The sequence below is a fragment of the Papilio xuthus genome, unplaced genomic scaffold (genome assembly GCF_000836235.2).
Source record: "Papilio xuthus unplaced genomic scaffold, Pxut_1.1 DF828037.1, whole genome shotgun sequence".
In the NCBI taxonomy this organism is placed as follows: Eukaryota; Metazoa; Arthropoda; class Insecta; order Lepidoptera; family Papilionidae; genus Papilio; species Papilio xuthus.
In genome coordinates, this window is record NW_013530612.1 from 366,160 (window position 1) to 384,538 (window position 18,379).

The following is an 18,379-nucleotide window of genomic DNA, read 5'->3' on the forward strand; positions in this document are numbered from 1 at the left end:
GTTTTTTTTTTGCTTAATATTATATTAGTCAAATTTTATCATTTTATTTCTTATTTGATTGTAAGTCAACCGACATTTTGTTGCGGCAGCCATTTTGGATTCATTATAGTTTACTCTAAACCAGTGGTTCCCAAACTTGTTTTGTCTATATTTTTTTAACGCCCCCATATTTTCACATATTTAAAAACCATGTATATTAACAGTGGCAAACGAGCGAACGGCCACCTGAAATCGCTGAAATAGCGAAGTGACCGTTGCCCATAGATATACGCATTTGCATATGCGTTACCTACCTTTAATCCACGGAGGAGAGGATGCACAGAAAGATAATATCTTCCCTTTCCATGCATCCTCTCATCCGGAAAATCAACTTTCACTTCTCATCCGTTCCTTATAAAAAAATGGTGGGAAGGGAAAGAGGACTAAATTAGGCCTCCGGGACGCAAACTTTATTTTCCAGTGGCATCCACCACAAGAAATCCAACTGTAACGCGTCAACAGTTATCAGTAAAGTACAAAAATTACTACAGAACGCTAAATCCTATTTGTATCCGACGCGTGTATCAGCCACGATTAGCGCAGGTGGAGCTAAACATAACAAGAAGTTAACCAAAGGAAATGGCGGTTGGGGAGATATTAGGTAAGTGATAAACAAACAGAGCGGCCTAGGTTCGAATACCGACATACCAATGTTTTATGTACATTTATCTTATGTTACGGTGAAGGAAAATATCGTGATGCTGCACATATCTGAGAAAGTCAAATGTGTGAAGTCTTGCACTGGAACAGCATTCACTATCACATATCACTTAGGGTAGGCTCTAGAGAGCAATATAAAAATGTTTTTTTTCGTATCCAACCCCTTTCCCTCCTCATTGATCAGTTCATCAGCAGGTGATGCTGGTGGCTTATTTTGTTTTTTGATTACATTTGGTTATTTGGAGGTATAGATAATTTTGGGGGTCTTAATTTCATTCTAGGGGTCTAGATCTTTTGAAAACCTTTGTGTTTAGTAGCCTATGTGTTCTCCCAGACTATGTTCAACATCTATGTCAAATTTCATCAAAATCTATACGGGCGTTCTGGAGATATCATCTAACATACATCCAAACATTCGCATTTATAATATTAGTAAGATATAATATTTTATTTCTCAGGGATCAAGAACTTTGCACGAATATGACTAAAGTCGACAGACAAATGAGGAAATATATTCATTTTGCTTAGTACCGCCATTTTGTTGTACCAAATAAATGACCACATTTTATTTAAGTAAAAAACGTCAGATCAATATCAAAGTAACGGCTCTATTTTTTTCAATACTATCCTATAATAACGCTTAATGTCAAAATCGATGTAACATAAATAAAGTTATCTGACCCGGTGTGCGTCAAAGATTATAACAGCTCACTAGCGCCCCTCTATCAATGTCAAAAAGTTACAATCCTATTTGTCATTTTTTTCTTTTATGTCATTTTTTATGCCTAAGTAGGTTTTATATGTATTCTGGCTTGCACCCACTGTTCCCTATAAATGGACTGGCTATATTACGTGCTATTTTGTGCTATTTTCGACATTTTAGTGCTGATGGTATTATTTTGTTGATGTGAATTCGAACAAATATATATATATATATATAGAATTAACTGTCACGTAACATAATCAGTTGCGTTAAAATCATAAGGAAGCAAAATCTGTAATTTTTAAGAAATTGTCTATATATTTATAGAGTTCAGTGGCTGTAGGTGTCTTGGAACTTTTTCTTTTAAGTAATTTTCTATATCTAAGTTTATATATATATATATATATATATATTGTGACGATTAACATCATTAGTTGTGCCTTACCGGATCAGATAACTTTGTCATACGATGTAACGTTTCTTAGTAAAACTAACCTAAAAATAATTACCACATAAAAATGAATGTCCGACCCAAATAATAAGGTGCTTTTAACTAATTTTGTTGTTTAATTACAATTTTATAGTCTGTTGTAGCGAAAAGTCTATCTCGAATATTTTTTTCTATCGTATTTTAGTCACTGGCATAAAATCTTTTGTTTCTATAGATTATATTTAATCTGTGATTTAAATTGGACGCAAATAGGCACAGAATGCTATGAATTATAGCCTGTCCATGTATAAAGGGCATTGGTAATATAATGAACAAACTTAAACAATTATTATTAAAGTAAAAGGATCTTAAGTTGGTATAAATTAAACGAATTGGTTTAAAATAAATCGTATATAAAAGACATTTGCATTTATATGGGAATTTTGTCGAAATTTTTCTATTATTTTTAGTTTAAACCAAAAGATATATTTTTATTACGCACTACTCGAATTGAATAACGTATTTTGTAATGCAATTTGAAATATAAGAAAAAAATATGGCGGGAAATTTTGACAGATGTCACAGAAACTTTGTTTTCTTTTCTTCGTCTTTGGTTTGTGAATAATTTCATTTCTTTGTTATTTTTTTTCATATATTTCATTTTGTATGTTGCCAGTAGCGAAAGTACTTAGGTAATTGTTGATATTTTGTAATAAAAAGTATTAATATTTTATTATTTTTTTTAATAACCAAGTTATATGTTAGTTATTTAATACCTCAAAAGATAAAATAAAAAAAAAGTTTTTATTGTAAAAATTATTTTCTTATCTTTTATTGTGATTATTTTTCGAATATTTTTTGCCTTGAGTATTTCGTTTTTAATTTTTTTTTTGTAATAAAAGGCGATTTTTTTATTTTTTTTTGCTGTATATGTTGATATTATATAACTCATTTTAATACAATAATGTTGATTGTTTTTACATAATGACGGAAAAATTGTAAGTCGTGTAAAAATATAAGAATAAACTAAGAAATTTGTGATTTCTTTCTTTAAAAGATCTTAAATTAATTTGTTACCTTATTTTAAAACAATTTACATTTATTTTATATAATTTTAAACCGTAATTTAAGTTTTATTCGAAGAAAATTGTAATTTTAAAGAAAATTGACAATTTTTTTTTATAAAATGGCAGTTTGTGAATGAAAAAGTTTAATATTCGACTATTAAATAAAGCGCCATCTTTTGACAACAATTTAAATAAAAACTAAAACAGACTAAGTTTAATGTATTTTGTCAAGAGATGGCGCTGTTTTCCAAAACCTGTGTACTCTGCCGGTTATGTTAAAAGATATTTCTGTCTTCGTTGCCTATATGTGTTATTTTATAACCAAAGATTTAAATACATAATATAGGCACATACCTAACAATATGGTTTTTTATTTCAATTCCTACCAAAACTCACAATCTCATGAGAAATATACACAAAAAATTTTAAAATATTAAAGGGACCCGTAATATTTAATAATCAGATTTTCAGCGGGAATATTATATCTATACTAATATAATATTACGTTAACAAACTTTTTTATAACGAAAAATCTTAGCAATCACAGTATATTTTTGAATAATTCTTTTTGGTATAAATAGCCTTATAATTATGACACGCTATAGTCTATATATTTTCACGACATTAAACTTAGTTGGTGAGAAAATTGAAAAAAATTGTAATGAGAGGGACATAAATTGCAAGCCAATAGGAACAAAGATGGTTGTCATGGTAACGGTAATTTTCATCCAATGGCGAAGGCTTGACAATTGAATTTTGACATCTGCAATTGAGTTATAAGTAAATAGAATTTTTTCCTTTTTAACAAAAACTGGTCAAGTGCGAGTCAGACTCGCGCCCCTAGGGTTCCGAATAAATTCCAGCTTGATATCTTCACGCCTTTTTGAGAAAAAGGGTCTTAACAGACGGACGGACGGACAACAAAGTGATCCTATAAGGGTTCCGTTTTTTTCCTATGAGGTACGGAACCCTAAAAGTGATTAGAATTTCTTGTAAAAGCACGGAAAGAGCTAGGAAGCAATATTTGTTAACCTAACATCTTATTACGTGATTACATTTGACTTATTATAAGCCCTTAATCCTATAAAGGTGTTAAATAAAACACAATATTATCAAAACAAATTTTTACATAAAATTATTTAGAAAAATATTTTATCTTTTAAATCTAACAATTGTCTTATTCACAATCATTATTCACAGAATTAACATTAAAAGTGTACATTTTGTTAGCCTTTTCACGAAAAACGCACAAACAAATTGCATAGAAACTTATATTTAGTTTAATCTGTCGCAATATTTGTCGATAAACTTGCAAATTATTTTATACTTAAAATAAACTCAAAACTTTAAAGTAATTTGTAATTAAAAATATTCAAAAACTTTTACAGTTATTATTCAAGTTTCCTAAAAAGGCTTGCTATTTTAAGTAATTAATCAAAATTATATTCAAACTTCATGAACTAAGATAAGCAAGAAACCACTATAAGCGAGAGTCAATATTTAGTAGTAATGGACGAATTCCATATGGGAGAAACTCGTGTTAGATAAAAACCTTTATAAGCGAGACACTCTGGTTAGTTACCTGTGTAAGCAAAAAATGTAGCTATCAAAAGGTGGCAAACGAGCGAGCGGCCACCTGAAATCACTGAAATAGCGAAGTGACCGTTGCCCATAGACATACGCAATTGCATATGCGTTGCCTACCTTTAATCGACGGAGGAGGGTGCACAGAAAGAAAATATCTTCCCTTCCCATGCATCCTCTCATCCGGAAAGTCCACTTCCACTTCCCATCCTTTCCTTATAAAGAAAAGGACGGGAAGGGAAAGAGGACTAAATAAGGCCTCCGGGACACACACTCATCAGACGAAGCGCGGAATTGCTTCCACTTCACGCCTTCTGTGTTCGACTTTGTACGCTCGCAATTTCTCTCAAATCAATTTAAATGTATAAAAACTTCACTTCGCTATTTTAGCGATTTCATGTGGCCGCTCGCTCGTTTGACACCTTGATATAGAAAAAACAGTTTCTCGCTTATAGAGGTATTTTCACTAATGATTCTCGCTTATGAAGGTTTCGAGGTTATCCAGTAGTATAAGAGTTCAATTGTTAGTTCAAACCTGTTCAATTGTAAGTTCAAACCTTATCAGTCATCAGCTTTCTTACTATATGTACGTTTAGTGCTTAACGTCATCTCCCATGTCTTGGCTACAGTACAATAAAGTTGCATAACAGCTCTAGCATCTTCAACGGAGCTGTGCTCCCCTCGCTGGATGTCTATACCAAGGATTTCTTTAGCTAAAAACTTTAAAGAAGGTGTACTACCTTTTTTCATCTGTAATGAAAAGGAAATTGTCTTATTAGTTTTTTTAATTCATAAAAAATATAATTCAATGTAATAGTAATTAAAGTATAGTAATTTGGTAAAATTTCTCTTGTTGTTCTAAAGGTCATCAGCATTAGCTCACTATATGTCCCCACCGAAGGGCTCAGAGCCTACCCTAAGTTAGGGGTGACAAGACCATCAACCACACTGGCCCAGTATGGGTTGGTTGGCTTTGCACTTATCTTTGAATTTCTTCTCAGATATGTGCAGCATCACAATGTTTTCCTTCACCATAAGAACGTCGGATAAATGGTCTAAAGATACTTAAAGGAAAACAATCTTATTTGTACTTACCTTTCTAAATGGTTTGTATTTAGATGTATCTCTTATTTTAGTCTTCGGATGTGATAGAAATAATACATTCAAATCATTCTTTAAAGAATGACCAACTAGTATTCTTCCTCTTAATATTTCTGCAACCTCTTTTTGTACTACTGAAAACTCTTCTCCGGTGATTAAATTCTCTCTACGAATACCACTAACTTCGGTTCTATAGTCTTTGACTTCTTCTCTTGCTTTCACATATTTATCATAAATACAATCCCCGAATTTATTTACTAATGACACTCTGGCAAGCATATGATCCTCACCATTGTAACCTATGCCGACCATCTCACAATCCATAGCTACAAACTTTGTTAATGAACCTTTTTTATTAACTGTTCTATTGTTTATGGTGTCTTTTGTTTTATTAGAATCAGCTAGGATTGAATTCAATTGCATTGATTCTAAATTTGTGTTAACAGAATCCATGTTGTTTTTCTTTCGAGCACGTCGAAATGTCCCAGTGTAGTGAGTCTCTTTTTGGATGACCTCTTTAGTATTGTCTACTAAATTACTTGATAATAGTTTACGCCAATTTGCATCAATCATGCCCCTTATAGCAACGGTTTCAGCTTCACCATTTTGTACCCTCTTTTGTTTTTTCGTATTTTGAATCATGTTGCTTTCAAGACATTGATGTATTATTACTTTTAATACATATAAAACACATTTAAGCGTCCAATATATAAGTCTTAATAAATAATCAACGAGAATTAATAATATATAAGAGATATCACCGATTAAAGTTTGCATTGGACCACATCTGACAGTTCTTTTGACAGATACACCACATGGCAAATGTGACATTAATTACAGTTACAGATTAAAAATAATTTAGTTTCCGTTCGGAAATACATGTGTTGGTAAATTCTATTTTAAATACTTAAATTAATTAACATCAATATATGAATATTGTGCTTGAAAGTGCATATTTCTTACTTTTAGATTAGTTGTTTAAGTTATTTTCTATTACGTTATTTTAAGATAATTTGTAATTTATTAAAGAGTCAAAATTCCAATTAAGCGAAATTAAAGTTGAGAGTAGTTTTTGTGTGCTCTTTATGTAATAAAAATGAAATAAACACCTTTGGAATAAAATTATTATTTTTCCTCATTGATTCAATTTCATGATTTGGTTTCAGAACAAAACTGTCAAATTACATCAACCAATCGACAACTTGACATATTACGTCAAATAAATTTAGTTATACATTGCTGTGTTTACTTTCTTGGTTTAAAAAACGTGTAATACCAAAGTCGACTTGTATATTAAAATTTAATGATATAAGAACGTACAACCTTGAATGTAAATAAACAGAATGTCAGATTCTAGCCGACGTGTTTCGCTGTTTTGGACTATACCGTGGTGGGAGAATGAACAGTGAAATGTCTTCGTTGGAACTTGTAGTCAGTGTTAACTTTCTAATCGCGCGGATCGGACCTGATAAGATATTAGCGGCAATTTAATATCACTTCAGTGTAAAATACGAGAACGTAATGTCATACGAAACTTTGAAGGAAGGATTGATCGCTCACGGTCAAGAGCATCTTATCAAATATTGGCCGGAACTTAATGAAAATGAGCGGGAACAATTGGCGGGAGAAATCGGAAAATTGGACATGGCCGAAATGAATACAATTTTTCGACGTGCTATGGACAGTACTAAAGTTATTTTAGAGAAGACTGATGATGATTTGAAACCGATACCCGAATCGCACTACGAATCCGTGCCCGGATTGACTAAAGAAAAAATTCAAGAATACGAAAATATTGGTTTCAAAGAAATTTCTGAAGGTAAAGTTGGTGTTTTGTTACTGGCTGGTGGGCAAGCAACCAGACTTGGGTTCGGTCATCCTAAAGGAATGTACAATGTTGGATTACCATCAAAGAAGACTTTATTCCAAATTCAAGCTGAGAGAATTCTTAGAGTACAGAATATGGCTACTGAAAGTACCGGAAAAGAGGGTAAAATAACTTGGTACATAATGACATCTGAACACACTATGGGTCCTACAGCAGATTACTTCAAAAATCATTCATACTTTGGTTTGAACGAGGAAAATATTAAATTCTTCGAGCAAGGAACATTACCTTGCTTTGATTTTGATGGTAAAATATTTTTAGACAAGAAACACCATGTCTCTTCAACTCCGGATGGCAATGGTGGGTTATACCGAGCTTTGAAGACCCAAGGTGTGCTAGAAGATATTAAAAGAAGAGGTGTACAACACTTACATGCACATTCCGTTGATAATATCCTTACTAAAGTTGCTGATCCAGTGTTTATAGGGTATTGTAAGAGTAAAAATGCAGATTGCGCAGCCAAAGTTGTATCAAAGTCAACTCCGAGTGAAGCTGTTGGTGTTGTATGTAGAGTGAACGGACATTACAAAGTAGTGGAGTATTCCGAATTAACAGATGAAGCTGCAGAACGTAGAAATCCTGATGGACGACTTACCTTCCGTGCAGGAAATATTTGCAACCATTACTTTTCTTCCGAGTTCCTTAGAAAAATATGCGATTATGAAACGAAATTGAAGTTGCATGTTGCTAAGAAGAAGATACCTTATGTAGATGAAAATGGTGTCCGTCAAACTCCATCAGAGCCAAATGGTATTAAATTGGAAAAGTTTATATTTGATGTGTTTGAGTTTGCGGAGAAGTTTATATGCTTAGAAGTTGCCAGAGATGTTGAGTTTTCTGCACTGAAAAATTCTGATGCCGCCAAAAAAGATTGTCCCTCTACAGCCAAGGAGGATTTACTGCGTCTACATAGAAAATATATAAGAGAAGCTGGTGGTGTTATTCAAGATAATATTGATGTAGAAATATCTCCATTATTGTCTTATGGTGGTGAAAATTTAGAGGATTTAGTGAAAAATGAAGTATTTGCTATTTCTCCATTCCATTTAAAGAGTATTTATGAATCAACAACCAATGGTGTAAATGGAAATCACTGATAAACAAAAAAACTCCACTAACTGACACCTGACACTCTGGAATACGAATCGTAAAACAATTCATCAAAATAGTTTAAATAGCTTTTTATCCACATAAAAAAAAAACTTGAGATGTGTCATCTTTAAATTTTAAATTACAAATTATACATCGTCATAAATGATTGCGGTAATATAATAATTAACTTACTTAATTCTATGCCCCAGTAATTTTTTTAATTGCCTATACAATGGACTTCTACCATAGATTTAAAACCTATACATACCTAACACAAGTGACGCGAATAAAGGCCTAAAAATTTAGAGTAACGCACACTTATTAAATATCGAAAATCTACTCACGATTAGACGTCAAACTTTTATGAAGCACTTCACCTATAGGTTTTAAATCTATAGATTTCCGCCATTTTGCTTTTCGAGCTTATAATGCCAATTGCAGTAGCTACTTAAAAATAATCAAAATTATTTGTATTTAAACATATTCTAGTCTAGTATAATTTTCCTATTCCATTAGGTTATTTTTAGCAATAATTACATTTAATTTTAGTATTAACGAAATATTTGTAAACGTCAAATTTTCGCGCCTAAATTTCGTAATATTTTTTTCTTTATAGTCAAAGATTATGATATCATATGTTGTATTAATTTTTAAAAAAAATGTTTTATAATAATTTTAACATCACAATCGGATAAAAAAGTGTGTAAATATTATGTTTTTGTAAATAATTTTAAGCATTTGAAATGCATTGATAATAATTAGTGTAGAAATTAAATTCAGATTTATAATTTTCATAATTTAAAAAAAATGTATAATTACGATTATGGTCAATCGTAGTAATAAAATATTATTATAGTAATGGAAGATTATTTTATTGTTTTTTATACATCATACTTTGTCATTATCGATTATTAATTGAATAATTTCAAATATTATTTTCAAGTTTCGGATCTCGGAGATATTTTACGTTAAAGTATTTTAAGTTTGTAAAATTGCTTCTTTACAATATATTCTGTAATTAAATAAACATGTATTATTCATATTAAATTGTTTTTTTCCTAACTTCATCATCAGCTCACTATACCTTCCTACTGAGGAGATCGGAAACCAACTCTAAATCATGGATCACTAGGTCTTAGTCAATGCTGACCCAGTGCGGGTTAGTTGACTTCATATATGTCTTTAAATTTTCTCTCCGTACTAAACACAAAAACTCTTGCACACAAAATGTGCTTTTAGTGATTTATTTTATTTGGTATGGTATCTGTTTCTGGAATTGAATTAAAAATATAGAAATAAAGTTTGAGAACCATAGACTATTCTTAGTGTCATTCGGTTAACGACCGCAGCGTCATTATTTAGTCAAATCACGCACAAAGACTTTACCTTTCTCTGGCGACCGTTTACTAAGATCAGTTTAGACTACTTTACATTGTTTTTTTTTATCTACACAAGTAATATAGTCAAGTGTTTTATTTTCTAATGCCACAAATAAGTTGGCTGAATTCATCTTAACCTTTGTCTCTCGCTCTCTCGTTGTCTAAACCGTTCGGAATTCAAACTTTTTTCAAATGCATTTAAAAATCGATATTCGAATGTTCTAGTAATTTTAGGAGTAAGAGGATTAAAATTTTTACGTAGGTAAAAATAATTTGTAATTTTTTTATTTAATTCAATACCTAATGTCTGACATTATTAGAAAATTTCGTAACTTTTAATTTAAAAGGGTGTTAACTTAAAAACGGGTTTGTTAAATTTCTGGCCAATAAACTTTGATTTGTGAACAAGGATAATATTGGTCAGGAAATCTGAAGATCAGGAAGTTCGTTGATGTAATATTTTTGACTCAACCACAGACAACTTAAGGAGTTAAAAACTTTTCAAATCATTAGATATTTTATCGTCGCTACCTACAAAAACCTGCAACAATTGAAAAGATGAAATATGCATTATCTTATCTTATATCTTTAAATGAGCAATTCTTGTATATATTTATATCTATAATTGGAATATCGGAATCGGCTCCAACGATTTTCATAAAATTTAGTATATAGGGGGTTTCGGGGGCGATAAATCGATCTAGCTAGGTATCATTTTTTAGGAAATGTCATTTTATTCGTGTTTTATCGATAATCAACTTAAACATAAACTTAACTTTTTCTATCGGTAAGATAGAAAAATATTATTCATATTTCATCATTTTATTAGTAATTCCTACTTAAATATAATTTCCAAATAACACAATTAAAAAAAAAATACCGAGCAAAGCTGCGGTGCGGTCATCCAGGTACTTTTTAATAAACAGAGAACAAAGAGAATCTTCTACATACAAATAAATATATATCCTACTAGACGAGGTGGTACGCGCGGAATTAAAAAACCAAATTAGTAGTCTATGTGTTCTTCCAGACTATGCTCTACATCTATGACAAATATCATCAAGCCATGCAGCTGTTCTGTAGATACCTTCTCTAACAAACATTCGCATTTATAATATTAGTAAGATTTCTATATTATACAGTCACTCTTTAATAATTAGAAAAGGGATTAGGAACAGAGTACTAGGATTGTCTTATACTACAAACAAGGGTATAGTTGTTAATTGATTCATGTCTTCCCACTCTACCACTATCTACCCTTGTTAGTTATAAGTCATGAAGATAAATATTGCGCCGTAGACTATCAGGTAGAGAGGTGTTGCTTATTATAAGGTTAAAAGAACGAGTTTGTGAACGCAATACGTTGCGTCATTTCTAGTGATGTACGTATATCGATGTTTATATCGATGAAAGTTTGTTTTTATCGATATAAATACATTACTAACTGAGGTTGAAATGCAAAATCAGTTTCTAAGGTTAAGGTTGATTATAACTTTATTAGCTGTTGCCAGCGTCTTCATTTGCACGGGATTAAAAAAAACTTAGTAGTCTACGTGTTTTTCCAGATTATTTTATTTAGATCCATGCAGATGTTCTGGTGCTACCTTCTTGCAAACATCAATACATCTATCCATCAATCCATCCAAACATTCGCATTTATAATATTAGTAAAATTGAGGATATATTCTTACAAGTTTACTTTGTTATTACTGTTGACAAAATTACTGTCAAATCGTAATGTACCAGTATTTTTATTTAGTATTAATTCTTAATAAACTTTTGTTATAAAACGCCGATAACTTAACATTAACGGTATTTACAGAAAATTCCTTGCTATCGATAATATCAGCACATCACTATTTTATGCAATATTCGTACGAAACAGGCCCAATGTGGCCTTGGTTCGATATATAACCGCTAAAATTACTCCTTTCGATTTCTCTATCACAATATAATTACATGTCATGAAATTTAGACATTTTCATGGCCATTTAACAACAATGTTACAAATAAATTACGCGATACAATTTAAAATGTTGACTAACAATTTTATAATTACTTTCTACAATTACTAGAAGTAATCCTCGTCCGTGTAATGCTCCGTTTAAATCATATCGTTATCTCTGTCTTTACCTTTGGTAAAACAGAGATAAGAATAGGTTTTAAACGGAGATTTTATTTTTATAAACTCGCATTAAGTAGCTTATTGAGAGAGAGCGTCGGTGATACAGGGGTCAAGCACTTGACTTGCAATCTGCAGGTTCTGGATTCTAATCCCGCCATGTACCAATGTTTTTCGATTTCCGATTTACATATGTAATCCGACGTTTTTACGGTGAAGGAAAACAACGTGATGCAACCTACACATGTCTGAGGAGCAATTCAAAGATATGTGTGAAGTCAACCAACCCGCACTTGGCCAGCGTGGTTGACGTAATCACTCTAAACTTAGGCTAGACTCCGAGCCCCTAGGTGAGGACGTATAGTGAGCTGATGATGATGATGATGAAGTAGCTTATTTCAGTAAATAAGGGGTAGACACCAACAACAAAATCTATAGCACAAATTGACTTCGTCTAGTGAAATACGACCACACAGAAGACACACCTCAAGTGGAAGCAATTCCTACTACAGTCTGATGAGTGTACGTGCTGGAAGCCTAATTTTAGTCTTCTTATCCTATTTATTATAAAATAAATTCCAGCTTGATACCTTCACGCGTTTTTGAGAAAATGGGCCTTGACAGACAGACGGACGGACAACAAAGTGAACCTATAAGGGTTCCGTTTTTTGTCGTTCGAGGCACGGAACCCTAATAACAATGGGATGGAGGAAGATTGAGAAGGATTAAAGGCAAAGCATCTGCAATTACGGATGTCTATTAAAATGTTTTTCATCAAACTTAATCATGCATTCTTTAAAATTAATAAAAGATCGTCTGCCATTTTGAACTTTAACCAGTCGTCCTTGACATTTGAGTTCCCGCTAAATATACTTTGACATTTCGCTGTCAAATCGAAAGTTTAAAAGCGTTGTTTAGCGGTGTATTGAGTAATACTAATGTAACAATCGTTATTTCACGATTTTGACATATTCTGTCACGTTTCCTGGTTGGAGGCTTGGAGGCTTGAGCTTGCCCTAAATACGACTAGATCTCAGTCATTCTCCCCACGCTACTTAAGCGCGCATAAATCTATGCATGTTGTCGAACAACGAATGTTTTCGAACGCCATAAGAATGTCAGATAAATTTGACATATGACATTTAAAAAATCATCTTATAGTATTATATGTTAGATCTTATAAAAGTAGTTGTTGCCGACAGATACGGAACCTTTTTACACGTTTTTATTCACAATTGTTATATTTTTGAATTTAGAACTTCATACGTTTTTTCTCTTTTCTCTATATTTAAAAGTATCAGTTGTTAATATATTCTGTAACAGTGCGTGCTTTTCTCTTTATTTCTAATAATTCTATTTTATATTTTCATTTTATCTTTTTATTATATAAAATAATATTCCAAAATTCATCCTAATCCAAATGCTCTTTCCATCCTTTTATTTTCCGTCGACTTTAGTAGTCTATGTTAAAAATATTTTTGAAAAGTTTGAGCGTTCTTTATTTAAATTTTTTTACTACCATATAATAAAAAGAATCTGCTTGCATTGTCAAGACACAATTATAGACAAAAGTTTTTTTTTTAAAAACAATAAAGCACGAACTTCAAAACATACAAAATCAGGTTAGTGTTACTAAATTTCAATATGGCGGCGATAACAAAATGGCCGATTAAATAATCATCTTATCAATTTCCGCTAATGTCGTTGTCAAGGTCATAGCAAACGAATATCAAAGTCGTCACCAAACTACAATACATACGAGAAAAATAATTTATTAAAATTAAAAATACTTGTTTTAAAATACTATACAAAAATTCTATTCTCCGCGTCTGACCTTAACGCTGTAAACCTATTAAATAAAGATTATTCGGTTCCATTCTACTTTTATTTCAAATTATGTTAAGTTTTCTATGCAAACGTCGCTCAGTATAAGTCCCCACTGACGGTCTCGGAGTCTACCCTTTTTTTTCCTCAGAGGAATGCTTTATGCATACTCCGCTTCCCGGGGGACGCGGTAGTTATGTGGGATTCTCCTCCATAACGGAGGCATACCTACTAAACCTCTCTGTTCCTCCAACGCATCGGGACGGGGCCACGGGTACGCTTTCGCTCTCGTCCGCGACCCCGTCTGCGTCAGCTGCCGAGGCAGCTCCCTCGCGGACTCGAAGTCTACCCTAAGTGAGACTATGTGATAGTGAATGCTGGCCCAGTGCAAGACTTCACACATATCTTTGACTTTCTTTACAGATATGTGAAGCATAATAATTCCTTCGTCTTGAGCACGTCGGATAAATGTACATATGGAATTTGAAAATGGAAAAAACATGGTGGGGATCAAATCTATAATTTTACAATAATAAATAAAAACATACAGACGAATTGAGAACCTACTCCTTTTTGATGTCGGTTAAATAAAGGTTCTGACAGACAGACGGACGGACAACAAAGTGATTCTATTAAGGTTCCGTTGTATTCCTTTCGAGGTACGGTATACTAAAAATAATTTAAATTATCATCAATACATCAAAATGCAATTTAATCTATTAGCAGATAATAAGTTTGTAAACAACTTACGAAATTATTAAATTAAGCCTTTATTTGATAACGTTATTTTATCAAATAAAAATACAACGAACGCAGAGATTTCATTGATTTCAAGTTACAAAGAAAAACTTTGTTTTATTTACATTACGTAAAACTTTCAATTGCAAATGTCAAAATTCCAATGTTCAAATGTCAATATAGGCGTTCGCCATTGGCTGAGAATTACCGTTACCATGGCAACCATCTTTGTTGCTATTGGCTTGCAGTTTTTGTCCCTTTCTCGCATAACATTTTTTTTTAATTTGCCCGCCGTAAAAATTAGCGTGATTTACGCTTTATTATCTTACTTCTTACTAATATTATAAATGCGAATGTTTGGATGTATGGATATTTGTAGGAAGGAATCTCCAAAAACGGCTGCATGGTTCTCGATTACATTTGGCACATGTAGAGCATAGTCTGGAAGAACATAAGGCCTCAAAAAAAGAAAAATATACAGTTTGTCTATGGTGAAAATATGAAATTGGAACGATACTTACGTCAAAATATAGGTTATATTTATATATATATATATATATAATTCTTCTGTGAGTGTGTATGTCACTGAACTTCTCTCAAACGACTGGACCGATTCTGATGAAATTTTTTGTGTGTGTTCAAGGGGATCTGGGAATGGTTTAGATTCACAATTTTGTCCGCTGGACAATGTTTTTTAATTAATTTTTAATTTATTAATAGTTGTTGATTTTGGAATGTTTTACATTGGATCCGACAGACAGCGCTACCATCGCTGTGTCAAATTTTTAAATAATATTCGAATTTTCAAATTAAAGACGTGTAGACAGGACAACGTCTGTCGGGTCCGCTAGTTGCTCCATAAAACCAAGGTTTTAATAACCTTTATTCTATTATCTAGGAGTGGTTATGATTACATCAACACGTAAATTATCATTATATTTCTCGAAAGTATCAATTTACGTTGAAGTGTTTTGATACGTTGATAGTAATCGGTCAGTATCAAGCACCTTTAGTCGGAGTAACCTTGTTATATTTATTTAATCAAGATAATAAACATCTTTGTAAAGATTTGATAAAGCTCCTTTGCCCATAGACATACGCAATTATAGATGCGTTGCTTACCTTTAATCGACGGAGGAAGGGATGTACGGAACTAGAATATTTCCCCTATCTCCTCATCTGCACCCTCATCCAGAAAATCCAGTTCCACTTCCCATCTTTCCCTTATAAGAAAATGGGTAGGAAGTGAAAGAGGATTAAAATTAGGCCTCCGGGACGTACACTTATCAGACTGCACGCGGAATTACTTCGACTTGAGGCGTGTCTTAATCAACTGAATACCATGAAAATTCTCATGAATTACACAATGTTACATAAACGCCATATTTTAACGAAAAAATCAAACTGTCATTTCCATTGTCTATGGTTAAAGAACAGGAAGTTAATCCGCGGTACAGTTGTGCTATACAATAAAACATCAAGGCATCTGTGGAAAAATTCACGAAACTTCTCCAAAAGAAGAGAATAGTTAAGTGTCTCCCAAACTAGAACAAAACCATTAGCACTCTATACTGGCCTAATCCGTTACACGAAAGCCATATAAAAAAGAACAAAAAATAAAAAAATAAAATATTCTCTATTTGGTATTCACAGTTTACCTGGCTTATAATAAATCGCAAGTAACTTAAGACGCCACATTCCGGCATTCTAAGTTTGTGAGAAACATAGAGTAACGAAAATGTAGAGAAGAAATTAATTTCCTTTTATAATGTAAGTAATTCGAATGTATATCTAATTCCACTTCTACGAAAAGCGATGGTCTTATACTTATACAAAAACTTCAATTTGACAACGCATCCAAAGTTCCTCTAATATTATATGTTCATGAGAGTTTAAGAGAAGTTGTTCCTGCCGACGCCACTCTTATCTGAAAATAAAAAAAATATATTTTTGAACTTCGAGCTTGGCTCTTTAATTGTTATGGCCAGCTGGCTGAATCGGGTACCTTTGCTCGCTATTTTTTGACGTATCTATGCGTTGTATACTCTATGGTAAGACTAAGATCATTGACAGGGAAAGGGTTAGCTGACTCGCTCGCTTCGCCATTTTGAAAGTAAATGACCTTCGCACAAGGAATTGACTTTTGTTCCCGTAAAGAACAAGTTTAATTTAAATACATAATAAACTATAGTAATTAATCAAAGATTATATTGATAACTGTTGCCCTCGACTCCGTCCACGTAAATTAAAAAAAAACTTTGTGCTATTCTATGTGTTCTTCTAGACTATGTAGTACATCTATGCCAAATTTCATCGAGATCCATACAGCCGTTTTGGAAATACCTTCTAACATCCATCCATCTAAACGTTGGAATTTATAATATTATTAAGATTGCTTATCTATAAATTGTATTTGGATTTTTAGCGTAATTTTTTTGTTAAATTATCAATGTTTTTCGCCATATTTTCTCTCTTCGTAAAATCTTTTTATTTATTTTAGTTCCTACATAAATAATATAAACAGGCCAAATTTCTGTCGATTGTCGATATATTATGTTCTGTCGATAACGTACATTAATTTAGTCAATTTGTTATATTATTAAGCATATTTATAAGAGTACTATTTGAAGAATATGTAACACGACTGAAAAAGGCATAAATGTGCAAATAAATAAGAAAAAATAATCTTCGGATATATGTACTTACATATTAAATTCGTAAATAAAACTCATTACAAGGATCGACCATGGATCATAGAATTATTGTTCTTTGGTTACTCTAAGGTTACGTTCCCGCTTAAAGTTTACGCACCTGTCAGTCGGGTAAAAAACAGATCTAATTATTTTATGCGTTAAAATCTTGCGTAAAAAAAATTATAATAGCGAAATTCTAATCACATTGAACAACCGGTTTTTAATTTTAAAACACAAAAATTAAAATTCAAAATGATAGAACATTTATAATTTGTACACGGAATTGATATTACTTGACATTACTGGAAGTGTCCTTGTAGACCCGGCAGAGGCAACTTTTATTTTCTATTTATTTTTTATATGTCAGTCAATACAGCCAGTAGTAAAACATTAAGCTTTAACGTCAATAGCGATTGTAAAAAAAATAAAAACAGGAAATGCAGGTTTGTTTATCAGTTCCATAAAAACAAGTTTTACTTTTTAAATCAGATTAAATAAGTGTTATATGTAATTATGGATTGCCTATTTAGGACATACGCAAGCCGTAATAAATTTTAAATGTTACGACCTAAGCTGACATTAAATGTCTAGATAAATAACAATAGCTTTCAAAATATAATGTAATCGCTATCGTCCGTAACGCGCGTAAAAAAAAACTTAATTAGTAGTCTATGTGTTTAGACTATGTTCTACATCTATGACAAATTTCAGCGAGATCAATGCACCCGGTCAGGGAATACCTTCAAACAAACATCCATCTAAACATTCGCATTTATAATATTAGTAAGATAATCCGATTCATTACGAAAAGAAGAGTTGTTACACAAAAGATTACCTCCCTTTACGCTCTCTCTTGTCTTTTCTCTTTTAAGTTGAATTAAAAAAAGTTTAATTTAAATGCTTATGATTCATAGTATTTATGTACATTCCAAAGGTTTATGATCTGTGACATCCACCATGCCACGTTCACTTTCGACCTTGACATTCCGAAAATAATCAACCAGAGACAACCTGTTTATTTAAAAAGGATTGTCGTTTTATTAGTTTTTATAGTCTATA

At 32.1% G+C, this 18,379-nt stretch overlaps 3 protein-coding genes across 5 annotated transcripts in view; 2 read left to right on the forward strand and 1 right to left on the reverse strand.

The window, feature by feature from the left end:
• Mgat2 (alpha-1,6-mannosyl-glycoprotein 2-beta-N-acetylglucosaminyltransferase) overlaps nt 1–1,330 on the forward strand; it is a 43,769-nt gene extending 42,439 nt beyond the window's left edge. For all 3 annotated transcript variants that reach the window (XM_013307936.1, XM_013307935.1, XM_013307937.1), the window contains 2 exons: nt 461–640; nt 1,158–1,330. In XM_013307936.1, the coding sequence (XP_013163390.1) occupies nt 461–640; nt 1,158–1,227 (250 nt within the window). In that variant the 3' untranslated portion in view covers nt 1,228–1,330. The remainder of the gene's footprint in view (nt 1–460; nt 641–1,157) is intronic.
• Nucleotides 1,331–4,746: 3,416 nt separating this feature from the next.
• On the reverse strand, nt 4,747–6,398 carry LOC106114608 (RNA exonuclease 4). The gene is made up of 2 exons (XM_013307876.1): nt 5,579–6,398; nt 4,747–5,233 (listed from the first exon to the last, which is right to left on the reverse strand). The coding sequence occupies exons 1-2, from the start codon at nt 6,359–6,361 to the stop codon at nt 5,045–5,047; spliced, it is 972 nt and encodes a 323-aa protein (XP_013163330.1). The 5' UTR covers nt 6,362–6,398; the 3' UTR covers nt 4,747–5,044.
• Nucleotides 6,399–6,838: 440 nt separating this feature from the next.
• On the forward strand, nt 6,839–9,553 carry mmy (UDP-N-acetylglucosamine pyrophosphorylase mmy). The gene has a single exon (XM_013308032.1). It carries the CDS (start codon nt 7,106–7,108, stop codon nt 8,567–8,569), a length of 1,464 nt encoding a protein of 487 aa, XP_013163486.1. The 5' UTR covers nt 6,839–7,105; the 3' UTR covers nt 8,570–9,553.
• Nucleotides 9,554–18,379: the final 8,826 nt, after the last annotated feature.

Coding starts and splice junctions, on each gene's coding strand:
- mmy (XM_013308032.1), top strand. CDS start 7,106: ATGTCATACGAAACTTTGAAGGAAGGATTGATCGCTCACGGTCAAGAG.
- LOC106114608 (XM_013307876.1), bottom strand. CDS start 6,361: ATGCAAACTTTAATCGGTGATATCTCTTATATATTATTAATTCTCGTT. Junction 5,234..5,578: donor AATACAAACCATTTAGAAAG/GTAAGTACAAAT, acceptor TTTTCATTACAG/ATGAAAAAAGGTAGTACACC.